At 39.1% G+C, this 18,874-nt stretch overlaps 1 protein-coding gene across 1 annotated transcript in view; it reads right to left on the bottom strand.

Moving 5' to 3' along the window:
• Positions 1-6,022: 6,022 nt before the first annotated feature.
• Positions 6,023-18,874, bottom strand: part of LOC108792716 (progesterone receptor-like) — a 59,393-nt gene continuing 46,541 nt past the window's right edge. Inside the window, exons 4-8 of the mRNA XM_018563550.1 lie at positions 16,752-17,057; positions 15,130-15,274; positions 14,343-14,473; positions 7,332-7,489; positions 6,023-6,245 (exon numbers count right to left, since the gene is read on the bottom strand). Of these exons, the coding sequence (XP_018419052.1) occupies positions 6,090-6,245; positions 7,332-7,489; positions 14,343-14,473; positions 15,130-15,274; positions 16,752-17,057 (896 nt within the window). The 3' untranslated portion in view covers positions 6,023-6,089. The remainder of the gene's footprint in view (positions 6,246-7,331; positions 7,490-14,342; positions 14,474-15,129; positions 15,275-16,751; positions 17,058-18,874) is intronic.

Genomic DNA, 18,874 nt, shown 5'->3' with positions numbered 1-18,874 from the left:
ATTGGAAAGATTTCATATCAGTATATTTCCCATATGTATTAGGCCCATAATAAAGTGCTTGGATCTAGGTTAGTAAATGGGAGCAGAGTTCTCCTTTAAACAGACTTTTAAAACAAAGCAAGGACCACAGTGAATTTGTTGCGCATTTATTTCACAAAAATATGATTACAGGCATATTTATTTATAGCATTTGTAAAAGCTCCTGACATACAATACAACAATAGAAAGATATCAAATGGCTCAGAAATAAATTTATGCAATAAAGGTCTATTACAAGTACTCAACAACATACTGAGGGCCCCCAATTACTGAAGTGTAAAGAGAGGTGTGACCTGTGTTCTGTTCAAACATCCAATCAAACGCAGGGAAATCTTTAAAAATAGAGCTTCTCTTTTACATGATTGGATATTCGATGTCAACAGTTTGACTCCATCTCACGTCACGCTTTAGTAATCAGTCCATTAGACCTGTATGTCTCCACAGGCATGAAAGAACATAAGAGAAGGCATCAGTCAATTCTAAACAGACAGAACAAAAATAATTCATTTTGCTGCTAGGAACCAAGGAGATGCAATCTTCTAAGGTTGGAGAAAGAAACTTTTCTTTGTCTACTATGGGCAACACCAGTATTTATGTACTGCATATTAACATCTTTTTTTTAAATTGGTTATATAAAAGAAGTGATCTGATTAGATACCACCACTGCTGCCATGTAAACTTTTAATGCCTGAATTTTATTACTCAAATGTGTGCAAAAGAAAGTATTTATGAATGTTCTTGTCTAAATTTCCCTACAATGGCTGCTTGCTTTACATATGTAAATGTTATGAAACGCCTACTTTCCATTCCTAATTTATATAACTGAGGGGTGGGGATTTACAAAACAGTGGGAGTGGCTTTGATGGGGTTATGGTGGATCTAGGCAGGGTTTGGTCAAACTGGGTGCATGGTCATTTATGATTTAACATATGTCCACCTGGGTATGTGACTAGAAAATGCATAGACAGAGGGTATCATTAGTGAAATCCACATTTAAAAAAAAATAAATAAATAGTACTTCCGAGCATAAGCAGATGAAGTTAATTCCTGTAAAAGTTGCGCTTAGCACCTCACCTTCAGGAGCTTCCCTGTTGGTCAATGTGGCTGCCCATCATATTAAAAGACTGATCAGAGGCCTTGGAAGGAAAATGGGATGGGTCGAGCTTGATGGCAGAATGGATGGACAGAGCAGAAGGGGATGGGCCAAGTCAAGCTTGACAACTGAAGTGGATTGACCAAGTTTGATGGCAGAAAAGGAATAGACTAAGCTGATTGGCAGAATGGGATTGGCCTAGCTTGGGAGCAGAAAGGGATGGGCAAAACGTGATTGCAGAAGGGGATGGACCAAGCTTGACAACAGTAAGGCATGGGTAAAGCTTGACAGCAGAATGGGATAGGCCAAGTTTGACAGTAGAATGGGATGGACCAAGCTTGACAGCAGAAAGGTGTTGGACCAAGCTTGACAGCAGAAAGGTGTTGGACCAAGTTTGACAGCAGGATGGGGCAAGCTTGATTTTTTACAAAAAAATTGCATGTAAAATTGCATGTCAAGATTTGCATGTAACTTTACCTGCTTAATCTACTGATTGTCTTTCAGTGGATATAACCACTGCATATGCATTGCTTCCACTTATACCCAGTTTGAATTGGCCAGATTTGTGACTGCCTTGCTTAAACTGGGAATGTTGGCATCTCAGCAATTATTAAATAAGTAGGCGCTTACTTTTGTATGTGCACGTATACATAACATCACAAAAAAAAGGTCAAGTTTATAAACTTTTGCAGAAGTAGTTTATCCAACAGGCACAAATAATAAGCAATAGTGCAATAAACCCTATATACATATTAAGGATATTAACAAAAATACCATTTTATGTAGAATACATTTCTTCTTCAACTTTTAAAACACACTTTTCCACAGCAGGGATCCATCCTCCAGCGTTATCCCTTATCGTATCCTTAAAAACCTGTTACGGGAATTTTAGTTTTGCAATCGTTTTACTCTGAGTTTGGAAAACTCTTTTTGTTTGGCAGTCTTTGAACTTTATAAAAATGTTGCTTTACTTATCTGTACATTATATTGCTAAACCAAAATAATTTACAGCAACAGAGTTAATTTGCTATTTTTGTTTTATGATAGAATTCATTTATCTTTAAAATAAAATATATTCAGACACCAAAAAACAGTGATACTATAAAAACAAATGTATTTTTAGTGTGTGGCTGTAATACATAACGGTTCTCATAATTTTCAGGTTTAAATGATTATTACAGTTATATAAAAACTGGACACATTGTTGTTAATAATAAATGATAAATAACCTTTTTAACTGCACTCAATTATGTTATTTCAATATAGATGGTATGCTGCAATGCCTACAGGTAGAAAGCACCAGAAACACAACCCATCTATTACATATGCACTGTGCTATACCTAATCCCCAATACTTTATATGTATTACCATAAAACCATCATGTGCATCACAAGCTTATCAATTTAGTAAATTATTGTGCAAATAATCCAATCATGCGCATCTCATTAACCACAATATAGTAAATAAGTGTGTCAAGGGTCAAAATTATAATCAGCAGGTGTGTGTGTGTGGTTTTAAAGTTTTGGATCACTGTGGTGTGAAGATATATATATTAAATGAAAATGAAAACTAAATAATTGGAAATGATAAAAAGAATATCACAGTATTTGGACATGTTGCATTATTTCATTTATTATATATGTATATACTGTATATCTGCTGATTATAATTTGGAACCTTAACACGCAATTATTTGCTATATTGTGGTAATGAGTTGCACATGATTGCACAATAATTTACTAATTTGATAAGATTGTGATACACATGATGGTTTTATGGTAATACAGTAAACTCCCCATTATCTGGCATCCACAGGGATTGGTAGATTCCAGATAAATATAGTTTCTGGTTACTTGAGAGTTACTATTAAAAATAGGTATAACTAATACCATACCCAGTACTATACCATAACATAAACTATGACTTCATATTAATATTGAAATGCAGTATTCAAAAGCAAATAAGACAAATAGGCACATGATCGATTCCAGGATAATACATGCCACAGATCAGCAGAACAGTGAGTATACAGGGGATTTTTTTTTTTCTAGTTAGATGAGAGTACTGGTGAGATGAATTCCGGATAACAGAGAGTTTACTGTACATATAAAGTATTGGGGATTAGGTATAGCGCAGTGCATATGTAATAGGTAATAAAGGATAGCCTATGCTGCAACATTATCAGTAGGAGATATCTGAATAAGCGGGAGTCTACAGGCTACTTATATGTACAATGTATGGGGCTGACATGAGGAACAATTCTTGCTATGAACAATTTGCAGGACTGAGCACAGGTATACAGAACAATGTATTATTTTAGTAATTTTGTCTTGTTCTGGGTATGTCAAAAATTAATTTAGCTCCTGATGGAAAGAATCCTATTTCCTATGTGTGCAGAAATTACAGAAATTATTGAAACTGTCTCCAAGGAACCTGCACTGCTATTCTGCCTTTGTGTGCTGAATAAACGGTGTTAGTATTAGAGTAAACCCATTACAAAGTAATTTGAATTAAAAATTATATAAATACAATAGTATGCATGTAGTGACATTGCTGCATACAAGGTGACTGGTGGAGCTGCCACTATAGTGAATGGAGGGTCATGGGCAAACTTTTCTTCTATCCGAAAATAACAGGGGCACATATCATGGCACATACATTTAGGTTTGAACTAGCAATATAAGAATACTGGCACTTGCTAGAAAAGTAAAGTGTGCTAAAACATTGCAACATGATTTACTAATCACTAATAACCTTGGCTAATTGTCTTGTTTTGCCCTCCTTGTCTTTCAGATAACATATTAACACAAATCATGGACAATCTAGGGCAAAAAGGCTGAAAGAGAAAGTTTTCCCACTCTGCGATCACCGAGAACCAATGGCTAGAAATACAGTAAAATCTGTAACCTTATTCTGTTACCAGATGCAGGGATCCTGGATGTTGAGACCCAGAACTGGTGAACTTTTAGGTGAACAGTAGACTACTCCTCCAATTAAAAATTGTGCAGGGGCAGCATCTTGGGTGCTTGTTTCTTTGTGGCTTGTCCTACCCACATGTATACAAGATCCAAAAGAATGGTAGCCACACACAAAGTTCTTAACCGGCAATCAATTTTAAGGTTCACACAGTACAACCCATAAAACCTCCTTCCACTGACACATGACACTACTAAAAGCTTAACAGTAGAAACACCATTTTGCTCAGTCAGGGAAGGTAAAGGGAGTATTTTGTTTACTTTATGAGGTTTGTGCAACACATTGTAACTGGATTTAGGACTTGATTAGAAGTCTTTAATCGAACTTTAAGTAGCCATACTGCCTTCCATGGTCAGGCTCATGTTATTCGGTCGCAGTGTAGTTTACAAACACACAGAAAGCAAATCATTGGCCATAACATTGTGTACTGGTTGTGATGAAACATGCAACACAGTTAAAAGACTTTGTACATATTGTAAGCATTACACAGAATTAGGCATAGCAGTAGCTGGTTCTGGCTGGTATAAGTTCTCAATAAAGCATTTGCATTGCATTTGCATAAAGCATTTGCATTGCAGATTTTTAAAGGTAAGTCCAGACAAATCAATACTTCGACTTAATGCTGATCATATACTTATGGGTCTGGCCGTCATAACAGTCTGATTAAATTAAGCAATTATCGCTGCTTTTTCTCTACCATTTTGATTGGTTTCTCATCATCAAAGTATAGGGGAAAACATTTGGCTAGGTTGGTAAATTCTGATGGTTATTAAGGGAGTCAGATGCTGTATGTGCAATCAAAACAATCACTTGTATCATCCAGAATCACCTGCAACTAAAGTTGACTGAAAATAAGTGTGTGTATCGCCAGCAATACACACCATAAACAAGTATTGCACTGTTTTGAGGATTTCATGCAATCGATTATGAAAGTTATCATTCTTTCATTAAAACCATTGCTTATACTGAACAACCAATATAATGGGCAGTATTGCACAGTTTCTGTCAGTGGGGATCATGGTCATTACAGGGTGTACTTAAGGGACATGTGGTGAGGTTAGTGGGAGGTGAGGCAAGCCAATAATTCACCCACAGGAGGGAGACTCCCTTGCTTGGTTTCATAATTACATAGTTAGTCGGGGCGAAAAATGGCAAAAGTCCATTGATTGTAACCTAACCTGTTCTGTGATACAGAAGCAGGAATTGCAACTGGGTGATTTCTTCTCCACCATCATTAGGAGATATCAGGAGCAAATCGGTGAACAGTGTACTTGGCACCTGAAACATGTTTTGGTTAGATGGGTCCTTTCAAGATCTACAATAGAGCAAAATGTGATGGAGTTTACATTACCGAAGACTGGAATACAGAAAGCCGGAGCACATCATTGACAGTTGCCTATACCAACTATTCAAATCCCTTGCTTTATGTGAAAGCAGGGTCAGATTTTCCATAAGGCACAGTAGTCATGTGTCTATAGGTGCCACTCCAGGAGGCGGATCTAAAATTGCTTGGACCGGCTATTGGGTATAATACATTATACAAAATCTCTGCTCAATCATATACAGCCCATTACATTTCACATAGACTCTGCTGGATATTCACAAAGATGCAGACTGTTGTATATAAATAGTCAGGTTTTTTTTTCTGCACAATCCAAAATGGTCATGGACAAAAAAAAAAGCTAAAATAGCATAACAGGGATTTGTCCTATTTTTTGGTGGGTCTTATTGTGCCACTTTTTATGTGACTATAGGCTCCTGAGATGTAAATCTGGCGCTATGTGAAAATCAAAGTCTGATTAATTGCTATAGACAACCGCTCCAATTTTGGTGCAGTCTCACATGAACAGTACTCCAGTTTGAGTGCAAATTCACTTGTCCATTCTCGTGACAAATTACAAACAAAAAGAGGTTTAACACATAAAACAGCTCTGACTAAATAAAAATAAATAGATATGGAGAACAGAGAGGAAGGAGGATTCACTTTTTGTGAAAGACCAGCGGCTTTACCATCCCTGCAAGGATTTTGGGGAGCTGGGCCGATATGACCTCTGTCATCATTTCCGGGAACTCTACTTTTAACGCCCGAGACTGAAGGAAGGTGTTGAGGCAATACAGGTGGAGTTGCTTGACTAGCTGTAGATAGAGAAGCATGGATGATGTTACAGGAGATGATATCACCAACTTATGAAATGGGAAAGGGCCTAAAACAAGCAATTGTCACACCCACGGCTATATTTTCAACATTTCAAATAAAAAAAACACCCATTAAATCAATAATCAAAGGATATGACAAAGGGGTCTAATTATAAAAAGAAAAATTCACATAACAATTTATCAATCAAAACTACATGTACATTCCTTCTGTGTGAATTAAACAGTTAGAGAATCACGGAAAATTAAATGTTCTTAACCACTTGATTACTGCAGCAAGATTTTAATTTTTCACACACCTGTTAAATTTGGAATCTTTGGCTAGAAAACAGCTTAACCCCCCAAACAATTATATATTTACTAAAAGCAAAGGCCCTGTAGAATTGTTGCAATTTTTATGTTGCACGATATTAGCACAAATGTTTATCAAATCTGTATTGTTAGGGAAAAATACAGAGCTCATTGGCTGCCGGCTCTATTCGTTGGTATGCCAGCGAACAGTTTGCTAACAGTGGCACCCAATGTGTGAATGTCTTCCGGTTCCTTATGAACGAGCAAAAATGTGCGTAGTGTATGGCCACCCATAGAGGCTCTATGATTAAGTACAAGTATGCATATAACACGATAGATATTTTGTCTGAGCAATATGCTGTATGCCAATTGGTAAATCAAAAATTACACAACCATCTTTAACACCTGAGCACCAGATGTCCTTATAGTTCCTGCATCATTCATGGGTGGTTTTGAGCTGATGTGTGCACCCTGTCAGGGTATCCAAGTGGACCAACCTGGAGCAGAACCTAATACATGAGCTTACTTATACTGTCATCGCTAACATGCCCCAATGACGCATGAATCATAATCAATTCATACAGTAGGGCCAAGCTGCTTTGATTCAACATTTGTCCAATATTTTATTTTTTATTTTATTAAACTGAGTTGCTGAGATGATGATCTCTCAAACTGAGATGGCTAGGCGTGTGCTGGCCACCTTCATTCTAAATATTATCATGACCAGTGTGAATGTAGAATGGTCAGTAACATTGCCTTTACTGAGGATGCACTTACTTCATGCATGGAGTCCATTACTTTGGTCAGGTGATAAAACCGCTGGGAACTCGCAACAACTCCTTTGTGCCTTAAGTTGATGGCCTTTGCCAATTCTCTAATGTAATTAGACCTCATCTCATCAAAATGACTTTGACTTTTAAGACCTTCCAAAGGAACTAAAAAGAGAACAAAATATATATATATATTTGCAATATAAAACAAAAGTTTAAAAAAACAATCACATGCACAGGAGCTTGATGTGTGGGTTAGGGGTATGATTGATGAGGGGGTATGACTGATAAGGGGGTATGATTGATGAGGGGGTATGATTGATGAGGGGGGAAAGGGGGTATGATTGATGAGGGGGGTAAGGGGGTATGGATGATGAAGGGGTAAGGGGGTATGAATGATGAAGGGGGAAGTTTTGCCCAGGGATGGACTTGAATGAAATCTTGAACACATCATGTGCCTGGTGGACATAGTTAAATAAATCCTGCCATAATAGAATTACAGGGTCTACAATTGCTTATCTACTTCTATTATGGTGGTTGCCTGTCTCTTTTGGGCTTTATTAGTTTCTAAAATACTGGCCAAGAACAAGAATGCAGCTACTAAAGTCATTAAGTAAAGTATAGATGCAATTTGGTCAGAATTATAGCCAGACAATAAGCATTTTAAGAAGGAGGTCATGCAATGGCAGCCTCTGCATTTCTCTCACTACAAGGTTCCTCTAATCACTGAAGCTGACAAGCTCAGTTCTCCTTCCTTAAAGTGACATTAAAGGCTATTTGTTCCGCCCAATGCTGCTATAAGCAAATACCATATATGATGCCTCTTGATGCGATCATCTTCTTTATTTTACCTGTTTCTGACAGTCCCTCCAGCGCTGGTGCCGGTCTCTGATCCAGCGCAGACTCCTAGTGTCCCACGGACTCTATCCAGTTTGCACGATTTCGGCTGCCTGACTGTGTCCATTGAAATTTAATGTCTCTTTTCTCCCCTCCGCTGCACATGCGCCCGCACACTTCCTCCTTCACACGGAGGCGGGAGTTCTTCAGCTGTGGGCGAGCGGCGCTGGAACAGGTAAGTAATTCGGTATTTGCCTGCTTGTTTATTATTTTTTAAATCATGGGGCATATATCTACTGCTTGCTAGCAGTAGATATATGCCAAAAAAATTAGACTTTAATTTTGCTTTTAATAGATCGCCTATCAAAAAAATGAATATCACAGTAAAATATTTTTATATAGGTTGTTCTATGGTTGCATTTCCCTGGCAAAATAGACCAGAGGTTGAAAATTCACACCACTACTCCATCTGCAGTTAATTTCTGTTTCTGCAGCACAAAATGTTCACCTTTAAAGTGATACTCCACGGCTAAATACATATTCAGGGTCTATAGAATATTATTCATGGGCTTTTGGGGTTTCCAATTACCCACTATCTCTACAAGTACACAGCTTCAAAGAGATGAAGCAAATTAAAGCAGAGATAAAGTAGGGATATCACTCATGGCAACCAATCAGGATTAATTTATGAGATGAAAGAAAGTAACTATGGACAGCAGCTCCACTTTTGTTTTACCTTCATTTGCTCTAAGTTCCAAAAATAAGCCCTTGCACGATGACATCACTAGTCAGGGTCCTGACAGGAAGCTGAGGCAATCCTGAGATATGGTATTTTAAATGAATACCATATTTTAACCAAAATTGGAAATCCCTTTTACTATGTGCATAGGTCTAGGTGAACAATTAACTACACAGTTGTATTACAGTATATGTAAAGTGGCTTACTTGCCAATAGACTTGTAGTGTTTAGCCAGTCTTGTGGTTTAGGTCCTCTTGCCAGATTGCAATACCAGGTCAGTGACCTCACTTTTTCTTCACTGCAGTTAAGCAGCAGACTTGGTCGTGGCCCTCATCCCTCGCCCCCTCCCAATAACCTGCTAATTCAACAAAGGAGGAGCACAATCCGATTGATGACGTACTCACTTTGCTCTCTGTTTTCTCTTAGGGTTAGAGTGATAGCCACCATGCAATGCAATAGAGCCGCACAAGGTCACAGTGCTGCCCCTTCTCCACTAAATCATGTAGTCATTCAAGGTCCAATCAAAAAGAAACTAAATTAATTAACTAGCTATATACACTGTCTGGTCAAAAAATAAGTCACACCTGGATTTCGGGCAGTGTTATGATCTGGGGTTGCTTCAGTTGGTCAGGTCTAAGTTCAGTAACATTATGTGCCCAAAAATTGAGGTCAACTGCCTACCTGAATATACTGAATGACCAGGTTTTCCATCAATGGTTTTTTTTTCTTCCCTGATGGCACATTGGGCATATTCCAAGATGACAATGCCAGGATTCATCAGGCTCAAATTGTGCAAGAATAGAAAATTGTAAAATATGCGCTTGTGGGTGGGTACAGTATAAAAGCTGCTGCGCTATGAACCCTAGGGTCAAAATTGATAAAGTGCTAAATGTGCAGCGCTAAAAGGTGATAATTTGATAATTTAGTAAAAATCTTTAAATCAGGTGTAAACAATATCACAACAAGTAATATAATTATTAAGTGTTATAGTGCAAAAATCAGCTGAACAGCAGTGTTCAAACAATAGTGATGGGCTATTAAATAGCTATTAAATGGCCTCAGTGTAAACAATGAATTCACTCTTTTGTCACCCTGATGGTGATAATTTCAAAACGTGCATCAATAAATGTAAATGGCTGTTTGCCAGCCTAAACAATAGAATTTTAAATCAGTCCCAGATGGAGATCCATTTAACATAATAGCAAGGGCAATATCAGTGATATAATTTAGACCTGTGACCCCCTGAGGACATCATCCATGACGAAACGTGTCGGGGCGGGTCTATTCTAGTTGATACCACGTCCAACCAGGAAGTCGCAGACGATCTAGACGCTGCATTTTACCGGCCGGTTTTCTCGATTTTAACTGTAAGTTTTTTATGTTTTTTGCAATAAACGTTTATACCTACCACACCATGAGGAGGTTTCTTTTATAATTTTATAAACCTATGACGGACGGGACATTGCCGGAAGAGACACCAGGGATGTGGACCCTCTGATCTGTTAATACTGCTTTATCACCTCAGCAGTGGGGTGAGTGTGCACCCCAGAGGGGGCATTTGTGGACACTTGAAGCACAGTGGTGTGGGAAGAATTTATTCAACATTTTGAAACATTTGTTTGAAGTTTTCATCGAACTCACTTTGAATTATATCACTGATATTGCACTTGCTTTTATGTTAAATGGATCACCATCAGGGACTGATTTAAAATTCTATTGTTTAGGCTAGGGTTGCACAGATACCAAGTACAGTACTCGGTACAAGTACGAGTACATGTACCGATACTTTTGAGCTCCAATACTAGACTAGAGAAAAATTCAAAAATTAGGAGGCAGCTGTCATTTGTAAGGAGTACACGGAGCTCCTGGGATTTGTACATCTCTGTTTTAATGTACGATTTTGTTTTTATAAATATAAATAAAGGGATGCACAGATACCAGTTTTGCGAGTACGAGTACTGGTACTTGCAGAGTACTTACAAGTATGAGTACTGATACATTTTTGTTTATTGTCATATGACAGTTTTTCTAAAACAATACAGACTAATGATTTCAGGACAGTGGTGAAGCGCCAGAGCCAGGTCCCAGCTGCAACCGCTGTAACCCTGGTAGTTCTCATGAAAATGCCAAATATCGGCACTGGTACTCGAAAAGTATCTGTGCAACCCTAGTTTAGGCTGGCAAACAGCCATTTACAGTTATTGATCATTATTTATGCACTTTTTGAAATTATCACCATCAGGGTTACAAAAGAGTGAATTCATTGTTTACACTGAGGCCATTTAATAGCTATTTAATAGCCCATCACTATTGTTTGAACACTGCTGTTCAGTTGATTTTTGCACTATAACACTTTATAATTATATTACTCTTTGTGATATTGTTTAAAGATTTTTACTTAATTATCACCTTTTAGCGCTGCACATTTAGCACTTTATCAAATTGTGCAAGAGTGGTTCAGGGAGCATGAGATATCATTTTTACACATGGAAATGATGTCTCATGCTCCCTGAACCACTCTTTGATGAGTTTTAATGAACACATAACTAGATTAAAGGAGTTCAGCCTTATTATCACTCAAATCCTAAAACAGAAAAATATTCACCCAGCAAATTAGAAACAGAAACGGCTAGAGCCATCTAATAAAATTAAGACAAGCACGCCAAGCTCTTTCTGAAGCAATTGAGCAGTTTGTAAAATAATCCACTTTACGATTTCCTGGAAACTGATGCAAATACATGCTCCTCTTGACCCCATTTATAATATTATTTGAACGATAACGAAGCAGAAAAGACTTCAGATATTCTGATTATCACAACTACATATCAATGACAGGCAGTAAATTGGAAGGTTTATTGGTTGTAAGTACTCAGTGTTTGATATACGTTAGAATATGAAATTATTTATTTATTTTTGTGTTCTCCATAAATGTATTAAAATAGAACTTGTTTGTGAAACACGTACAAATGATGCCGAAGATAGAAAGTAAAATATTATAATAGTTTCCAACTCACTGGCATTGGAGGTCTGACCATCGTTATGGAAATCCATCACCATGCAATGCCTGGATTTAAGGAGATGATTGGCATCTTTCCAATGCCGATATGAGGGGTCATCTTTCCTGAAGGCAACTCCTGCTTCCAGTAATACTGACTGCAGCCTCCAGGCTCGCTATATCCCGCTGTGTACTGAAAAATCTGATCCTCAGATAGCAGCCTATTGAGCTCCATGCAAAGCAATTCTCCTATCTCCAAACATCGCCCCCTAGTGGTGGTTTGTTTACAGCAAAGAGGAATGCAAATGTAGTCCAGGCCATGCCACTAGAAACAGGAATCATCTTCAGAAAAGTTACTTCATCATACAGGCATTTTTCATTGGCGGCAGTGACAAGTGCAAATTAAATATATTTTTATTCAATTTTGTATTTAACTATACAATTTAAGGGTTAACCTTAAGAGTTGGATTGGTTATTGGATAATTCGGGGGAGGTCAAGCGTTAATTTTAGAGGTTAAAATTTATATCTAGGCATAATCCAAAATGTATGCCCAAATCGTCCTCTTCCCCTTTTCTTTCACCTTGTTCCTATAGTAAGAACAGCATTTATTACCCCAGAGATGTCATCACCAGGCTTGTAGGGGCAGCTTTTTGGAGCTCAGTTCCTATTGATGTAGGAATGTCCCCAGAACTACATCTCACAAAAGCCTAATTTTTAAACACTGACAGAGTTATTCATTACAGGGTGAAGAGTTTGGAGAAGGCAGGAGAAGTGAACAATCTGGGACAACCATAGCTGAACTGGAAAGTGACCTGAATTGGATAATTTTCCCAAATCAGCTATATTTGCCCAGATTGTTCTCTTCGCCTGCCTTTTGTGAATAACCCTGTGAGTGTGGGCAGATTCTTTGGAATCAAAGTAGAAGTATTGTTTTGGTGGGAAAGAAATCAATGTACAGGTGAAACTCGAATAATTAGAATATCGTGCAAAGTTCATTTATTTTACTTATGCAACTTAAAAGGTGAACTAATATATGAGATAGACTCATTACATGCAAAGCAAGATAGTTCAAGCCGTGATTTGTCATAATTGTGATGATTATGGCTTACAGCTCATGAAAACCCCAAGAACCCCAAATCCACAACCTCAAAAAAGTAGATTATTACATGCAATCAATAAAACAAGGATTGTACATAGAACAATATCGGACCTCTGAAAAGTACAAGCATGCATATGTACTCAGTACTTGGTTTGGGCCCCTTTTGCAGCACTTACTGCAATTACTTTTGCACAATATTCTAATTATTCGAGTTTCACCTGTATAAATGGAGTTGGACGAAGAGGGGCATGGATAGGCAAAGTTCTGTAGTTCAGCAGGTCGGGCTGACAATGCTGGTTGGGATTTCAGTGCACCAGAAGCACTGTGTTTCCATTTCAAACAATTCGAGGTTAGAAGAATGCTGGATTTCTAGCAGATCAACAGGCATTGTTCTAATGGTAGGTTTTAAAAAAACGGCACTCGCAAGGGGACGCGTCCATCTAATACTTTGTTTGCAAAAAGGCATAACAGCATCAAATAAACAAACGCTTACATGTTTCAGCCTTTATCATTCTAGTGGTGTCCTTTCAGTGAATAAAACGTTGCATGCATTACTTTCTGATTGTCTAGAAAGCCGGCTTCATGCTCCCTTGTCACTTTATAACGAGGGAGCATGGAGCCGGCTTCCCGGCCAATCAGGAAGCCGGGCGCCATGTAATGACGCATTGCCCAGCTTCCTGATTGGCCAGCTTCTCGACCAATCAGGAAGCCGGGCAATGCGTCATTATACAGTGCCCAGCTTCCTGACTGGCCAGAAAGCTGGCTCCATGCTCCCTCGTCACCAGGGAGCATGGAGACGGCTTCCCTGCTAATCGGGTGGCAAGTCATTACACCCTTCCTTAATAGGACTTCCGGTATCGGTATTGGAGAGTACCGAAAAAAAAAAAATCAGTACTCGTAACCGAAAAAACGGTATCAAAGCATCACTAGTTAAAAATCAAAGAAAGGTTTGAACAACATTCCTCAAATCTCTAACAGTATTATCGAATGTTCTGATGAGATATTTTTATACAAACGTTTGCAAAACCTGTTGTACTGATAGAAGAAAATGTATGGACCCAAATAACTTAATATGCAGGTGCTTGCTTAACTCTACATTAAAATAAGCATGGTCTGCAGCTGCTGTACAGTGACATCCCCATTTTTGTTATATTGCTTCCCCAGGTTGGAGCCCCTGCACTTGGGGGAGTGCTGAGATTGTCACACAAGCGATGTACACATGAGAATTGGTCTTTGTGTGTAGCGTTTTGCCCCTTAGATTCTCCCAGTGTCCCAACATCTACCTTCCTTGGCTTCACTTGTTAGGAGTTCCCCGGTTAGGCCACCTTTCCGCCTAAATGCACTTACTTGTATTCAGAAGCAGAAGAGCCTTCATGCACAGGAATTCCTCCTGGCTGACCTGTAACTTCACAAACTCCTGCGGCAGCTGCCTCATTGAGACACAGAGGGAATAAAACGATGACTCTTTCATTCTTTGTCTGAGGAAACAAACATTTGACAAGTCTTATGTCCAATATAAATCTGTTCTATTTTGCTGGTGATACTGAAATGAGACTCAGAAGACTCGTGTCCCACGTTTCTGTTACATTTCCGAGAGACAATATGTGGAGTTTTTAGAAAAAGAAAATATGAAGGACTGCACTGATCTCCAATGGTATCTACACGCTACATTGTCATTATATTATAAAATAACTACAAACCCTTCTGTTCCAAGTGTACATTTGTTCAGTGTTCTATTGCCAGGAACCATTCAGCACATATGCTTCTTAGTTAGGGAAACCCATCTCCTACATCCCATAGCTGAATAACCAGAATCTTGGCATTCCTGTATCAAATCTCCTTGCTGTGCCCTGTGTAACATGCATCAGGCAAGCAACATATATAAGAAGACTTGTCCCTTTTTATAGTAAATGTGAGCTAAATCAGACATTAAAGAAGAACTCTGGGAATTTAAACCGCACTGTAAAATTACAACTGGAGAATGAAAGTTGGAATATGACTTCCATGAGGCAATGCAGACAGATCACTTTAATTGAGGCCCCATAGGATTACATGGAAAATATAAAGGAACACAATCATTAGCTTTTAGTTCCACAATTTCTAAAATAAAATCTAATATCAAAGCAATACTTACTCATTCAGAATTAAATCTGGTGCAAAGTAAAGCATCTGCCCGCTGACGTGCTTATAGGACCTCCATCCCATAGCAAACACCATCAGACTCATCCAGGAATATTGTAGGAGGATAATCTGATCATCAATATGCAAATTCCTAAATCCTAGGGAGAGAAACGAACGGTAACATTGCAAAGTATGAGCACTCAAATCCTGGTGCAGTTATTCACCAGCATTGTATTAAAATTGAGGGACCTCCAGAGGGATCACTAGACGCAACATATTGGTTCTGGGACATAACCAACCAACCCCGGTACGGAGTGGGTGATACAAAGTGTAGATGGGTAAATTCAGTGTGCATAGGTTCATTAAGGCTGAATTTATGATCAGTTTTAGATATTTCCATGAGTTCCATCTAAGCACTTTCATAGGTGCATCTGATTTGTATTTTTCATCTCCTCTGGACATGCATTTGACCACCTGCTGACCTTCCATTTGACCCCTTCGGACCTCCTCTTGACTTGCATTTGACCTCCTTCTGACCTCCTCTTCACCTGCATTTGACCTCTTTTTAATCTTCCATTTGACCTCCTTCTGACCTTCATCTGACCTCTTCTTAACCTGCATATGCCCTCCTCTTGAACTGTTTTCGACCTCCTTCTGACCTGCATTTGACCTCGTTTTGATCTGCCATTTGACCTCCTTCAAACCTGCATCTGACCTATTCTTGATCTGCATTTGACCTTTCCCATTTGATTTATATAGAGAAAATAATAAATTCTGAGTTCTGTAGACATGTTCTTATTTAGTACAAAGTCAATCTAAATGTGTCCTGTCTGCATAATTCAACCAAACTGTTCTGATGCACTGAATGACAGCTGAGTCCGTGATCTCTTCCACAGCCTAACCTGCTAGCAATTGCATAGGCAAACTGTATGGAAGTGTCAGAGCAGAACAGCTCTTGAAGTGAACCTGTCAGCCATTTTAAAACTCCTTCCTAAGGCAAAGGGAATTCTAATTGGGACTTTTACATATATTGTGTATATAAAAGCTGAAAAATGGCTGAAAAATTTAATCTAAAGAAAACAGCTCCAAAAATACACTAAAACCAGAGGTACTGGAGAAGCCATTCACACTTGCATCACCTCGCTCTGCTTTCTATAGGGCTTTGATCAGTGTGCCATAGAAGTTTTTTTTTAGGTGCAACTGAAGTCAAAACTTTTTTTTTTTAATTTTGGATAGAGTGGAGAGGGATTAGAGCAGATGCCAGGTTTTTATTGCTGTCTGTGTCCCCGTTAAGGAGATTCACCCTTCATATTTATCCTGGTGAATGTTATCATCACTGAAAGTAAAAGAAATCACAAATTATGAGTTGTCATCAGAACAGGAATCAATAGGAAATCTTCCAATGCCTGACCACCAGGCATTTCCCTCACTTCCTGTTGTGGTTATTGGACAGGAAGTGAAGGGAAATCTCCCCAATGTGACACAGCTGGGAAAAACAAACCTGGCAGGTTTTAACCCTTCCTTACTATTTTCAGTTTTTTACTTCAGTTCTACTTTAACTCATAAGAACAATCATTTTGAGTCATCTTGAGCCTCAAAACCGTACACTTTAACTGACATCAGCAATGTCATTACCTGGTAGGGATTTGGACCACTTCACCACACAGAGGAGTTGTCGTTCACATAGCTGGTTGAGACTACACAGCAGAGCGCTGGGGGTTTCGGGCTTAGTGTTGTCATATCCGGCATACACCACCTCGGGCTCTATACTCTGTAGAATCTGCAGAAGTTCTGGAAAGTACTGAATCTCTTGTGTTGAACTTGTAGATGTTCTACGTGTCAGAGACTGACATTCCACGGAGGTGGTGGAGGGTTGCTGCATCACGGTCCTGTCCGGCTCCCTTCCGGGTTTCAGTCTGTTAAACTTTTTGAACTTTCGACCTATGTTGCATTAGTGAAATAAATGAACTTTGCACGATATTCTAATTATTCGAGTTTCACCTGTATATATATATATTAGGGTGCTCCCTGATGTCTTCCATGGTCTTAGTCCTAGTCTGCAGGTGTACTGCTCATATATAAGGCAAGATGCAGACTTGGTGAGTGTGAGCAAAGCCATTTCTACAATAATCTAGTGCTCTAATGGTGGCTCTCAGCAGAAAGAACAGAGACTATATATGCAAATGTGTTTAAAGAAAACTGCAGGCCGAAATTGTATTAACCCTTGCAGTGGGGCTACTGCAAGTGTTACGTGCTTGTTTTTTTCTTCTGTTATACTCACCTAAACCTCCGAGCTAGACGGCTCCCACACCAGTCCCTGGAGCTTCTCTCTCCCTCTGCTGCTGTCTAGGAATCCTCCAGTCATCACGTCCAATACAGTGTATAGGGTGTATGAGGGTGCCTAGGGACATACCATCGCTGGAGTGGAGGACGAGACTGTTTCAAGGATCAGGTGGGTATAACTTATATGTAAAAAACAAACAAACTATACTATAAAAAAAAAAACCCCGCGCAGTCAATCCTTGCAGTGCGGGGGTAGCTTCACTGCAAGGGTTAATACAATTTCTGCCTGGAGTTTGCCTTTAATGTCTCTGAATATAGCAGAATAGCTGATATGTTTAAAAGTGTAGTTATTTTATGTAGTTATTATTATAATAATATATCTATATGTTATATTAAAAAATATATATTATATTTAAAAAATATATATTTTTTATAGTATTTATCATTTGATTGACTTTGAATTTTTTCCAAACACCTAAATACACAGGTAAAATACACATATGATAGCTGTTTCATCTGCCAAAGGATTTGTATTTATCTCCATCCGGTTCTGACATTTACACAGCTCTACCATAAAGCACAGTGCTTCTTGGCATGGTAGGGAATTTGATCTTTCTCTCTTTACTCCACACCTTCCCCTTGTGATTTCACAGTGAAAGGTGAAGCATCACACATCTCTCGGTCACTCTGCTCTTTCCACCTCTCAGAAAGCTCCTTGTACCGCAGCACACCTAACTCCTGGTGCTGCTTCCCTCTCTCCCTCTCCAGGGGTGTGTGTAATTCCTATCACCAGACGTTGGGGACATGCAGTTCCAGGCGCCAGGCAGGTGTTTTTTTTCTCTACATCTAGCCCTGCTGCAGGCAAGAAAGGGAAGCCACCGCTCGTTCCGTACAAGTGATCAGATCACATGTAGCAGCTTGCTTGTTCCCCCAAACACCCCCCTTACACACACCTCTCTGCTGTGGTTTTCGGGGCCCCCCGCTCTTTTGGGAGAGCCAGGACCACGGCAAATGATTTCAGGATGGAGAGTTGGGAGCAGACCAGAGAACGTCTGTTCTCCAATTTCCTCTGTGTGATCAGTGAGACAGGAGTGGCTCTATGTGTCTCAGCTGTCACAAGCCGGCTGCACAGGAGAATGAGCACAATGCTGTGCTATCTGTACCCCCTACTACTGTCCAGCGCAGCCCTGCACCATGGATTTAGAATTTCGCTCACTAATTGCGAGCACTCATTGGTCAGCGTGATCACCTGACTGCACTGACTAATGAGAAGCGCTTCTTAGCACAGTTAAATATGGTTTTGGTTAAAACAAATTTTAGTATCACGACAAGTAGATTGTTATGAGGATCAAGTAGATTGGGCTCCGCTTTAGTCTTTTAGACAAGTAGTTTAAAAAAAAAACACTCCTGCTCTCCAAGCTCTGCTGTACAGTAGACTGTAAGGCCTCATTAACACTGCTAAGAGCCGGCCTGTA

Source organism: Nanorana parkeri, unplaced genomic scaffold (genome assembly GCF_000935625.1).
Source record: "Nanorana parkeri isolate BGI_ZX_2015 unplaced genomic scaffold, ASM93562v1 scaffold673, whole genome shotgun sequence".
NCBI lineage: Eukaryota > Metazoa > Chordata > Amphibia > Anura > Dicroglossidae > Nanorana > Nanorana parkeri.
The sequence above is the reverse complement of the archived record's forward strand: the minus strand, read 5'-3'. Positions and strand labels throughout refer to the sequence as shown.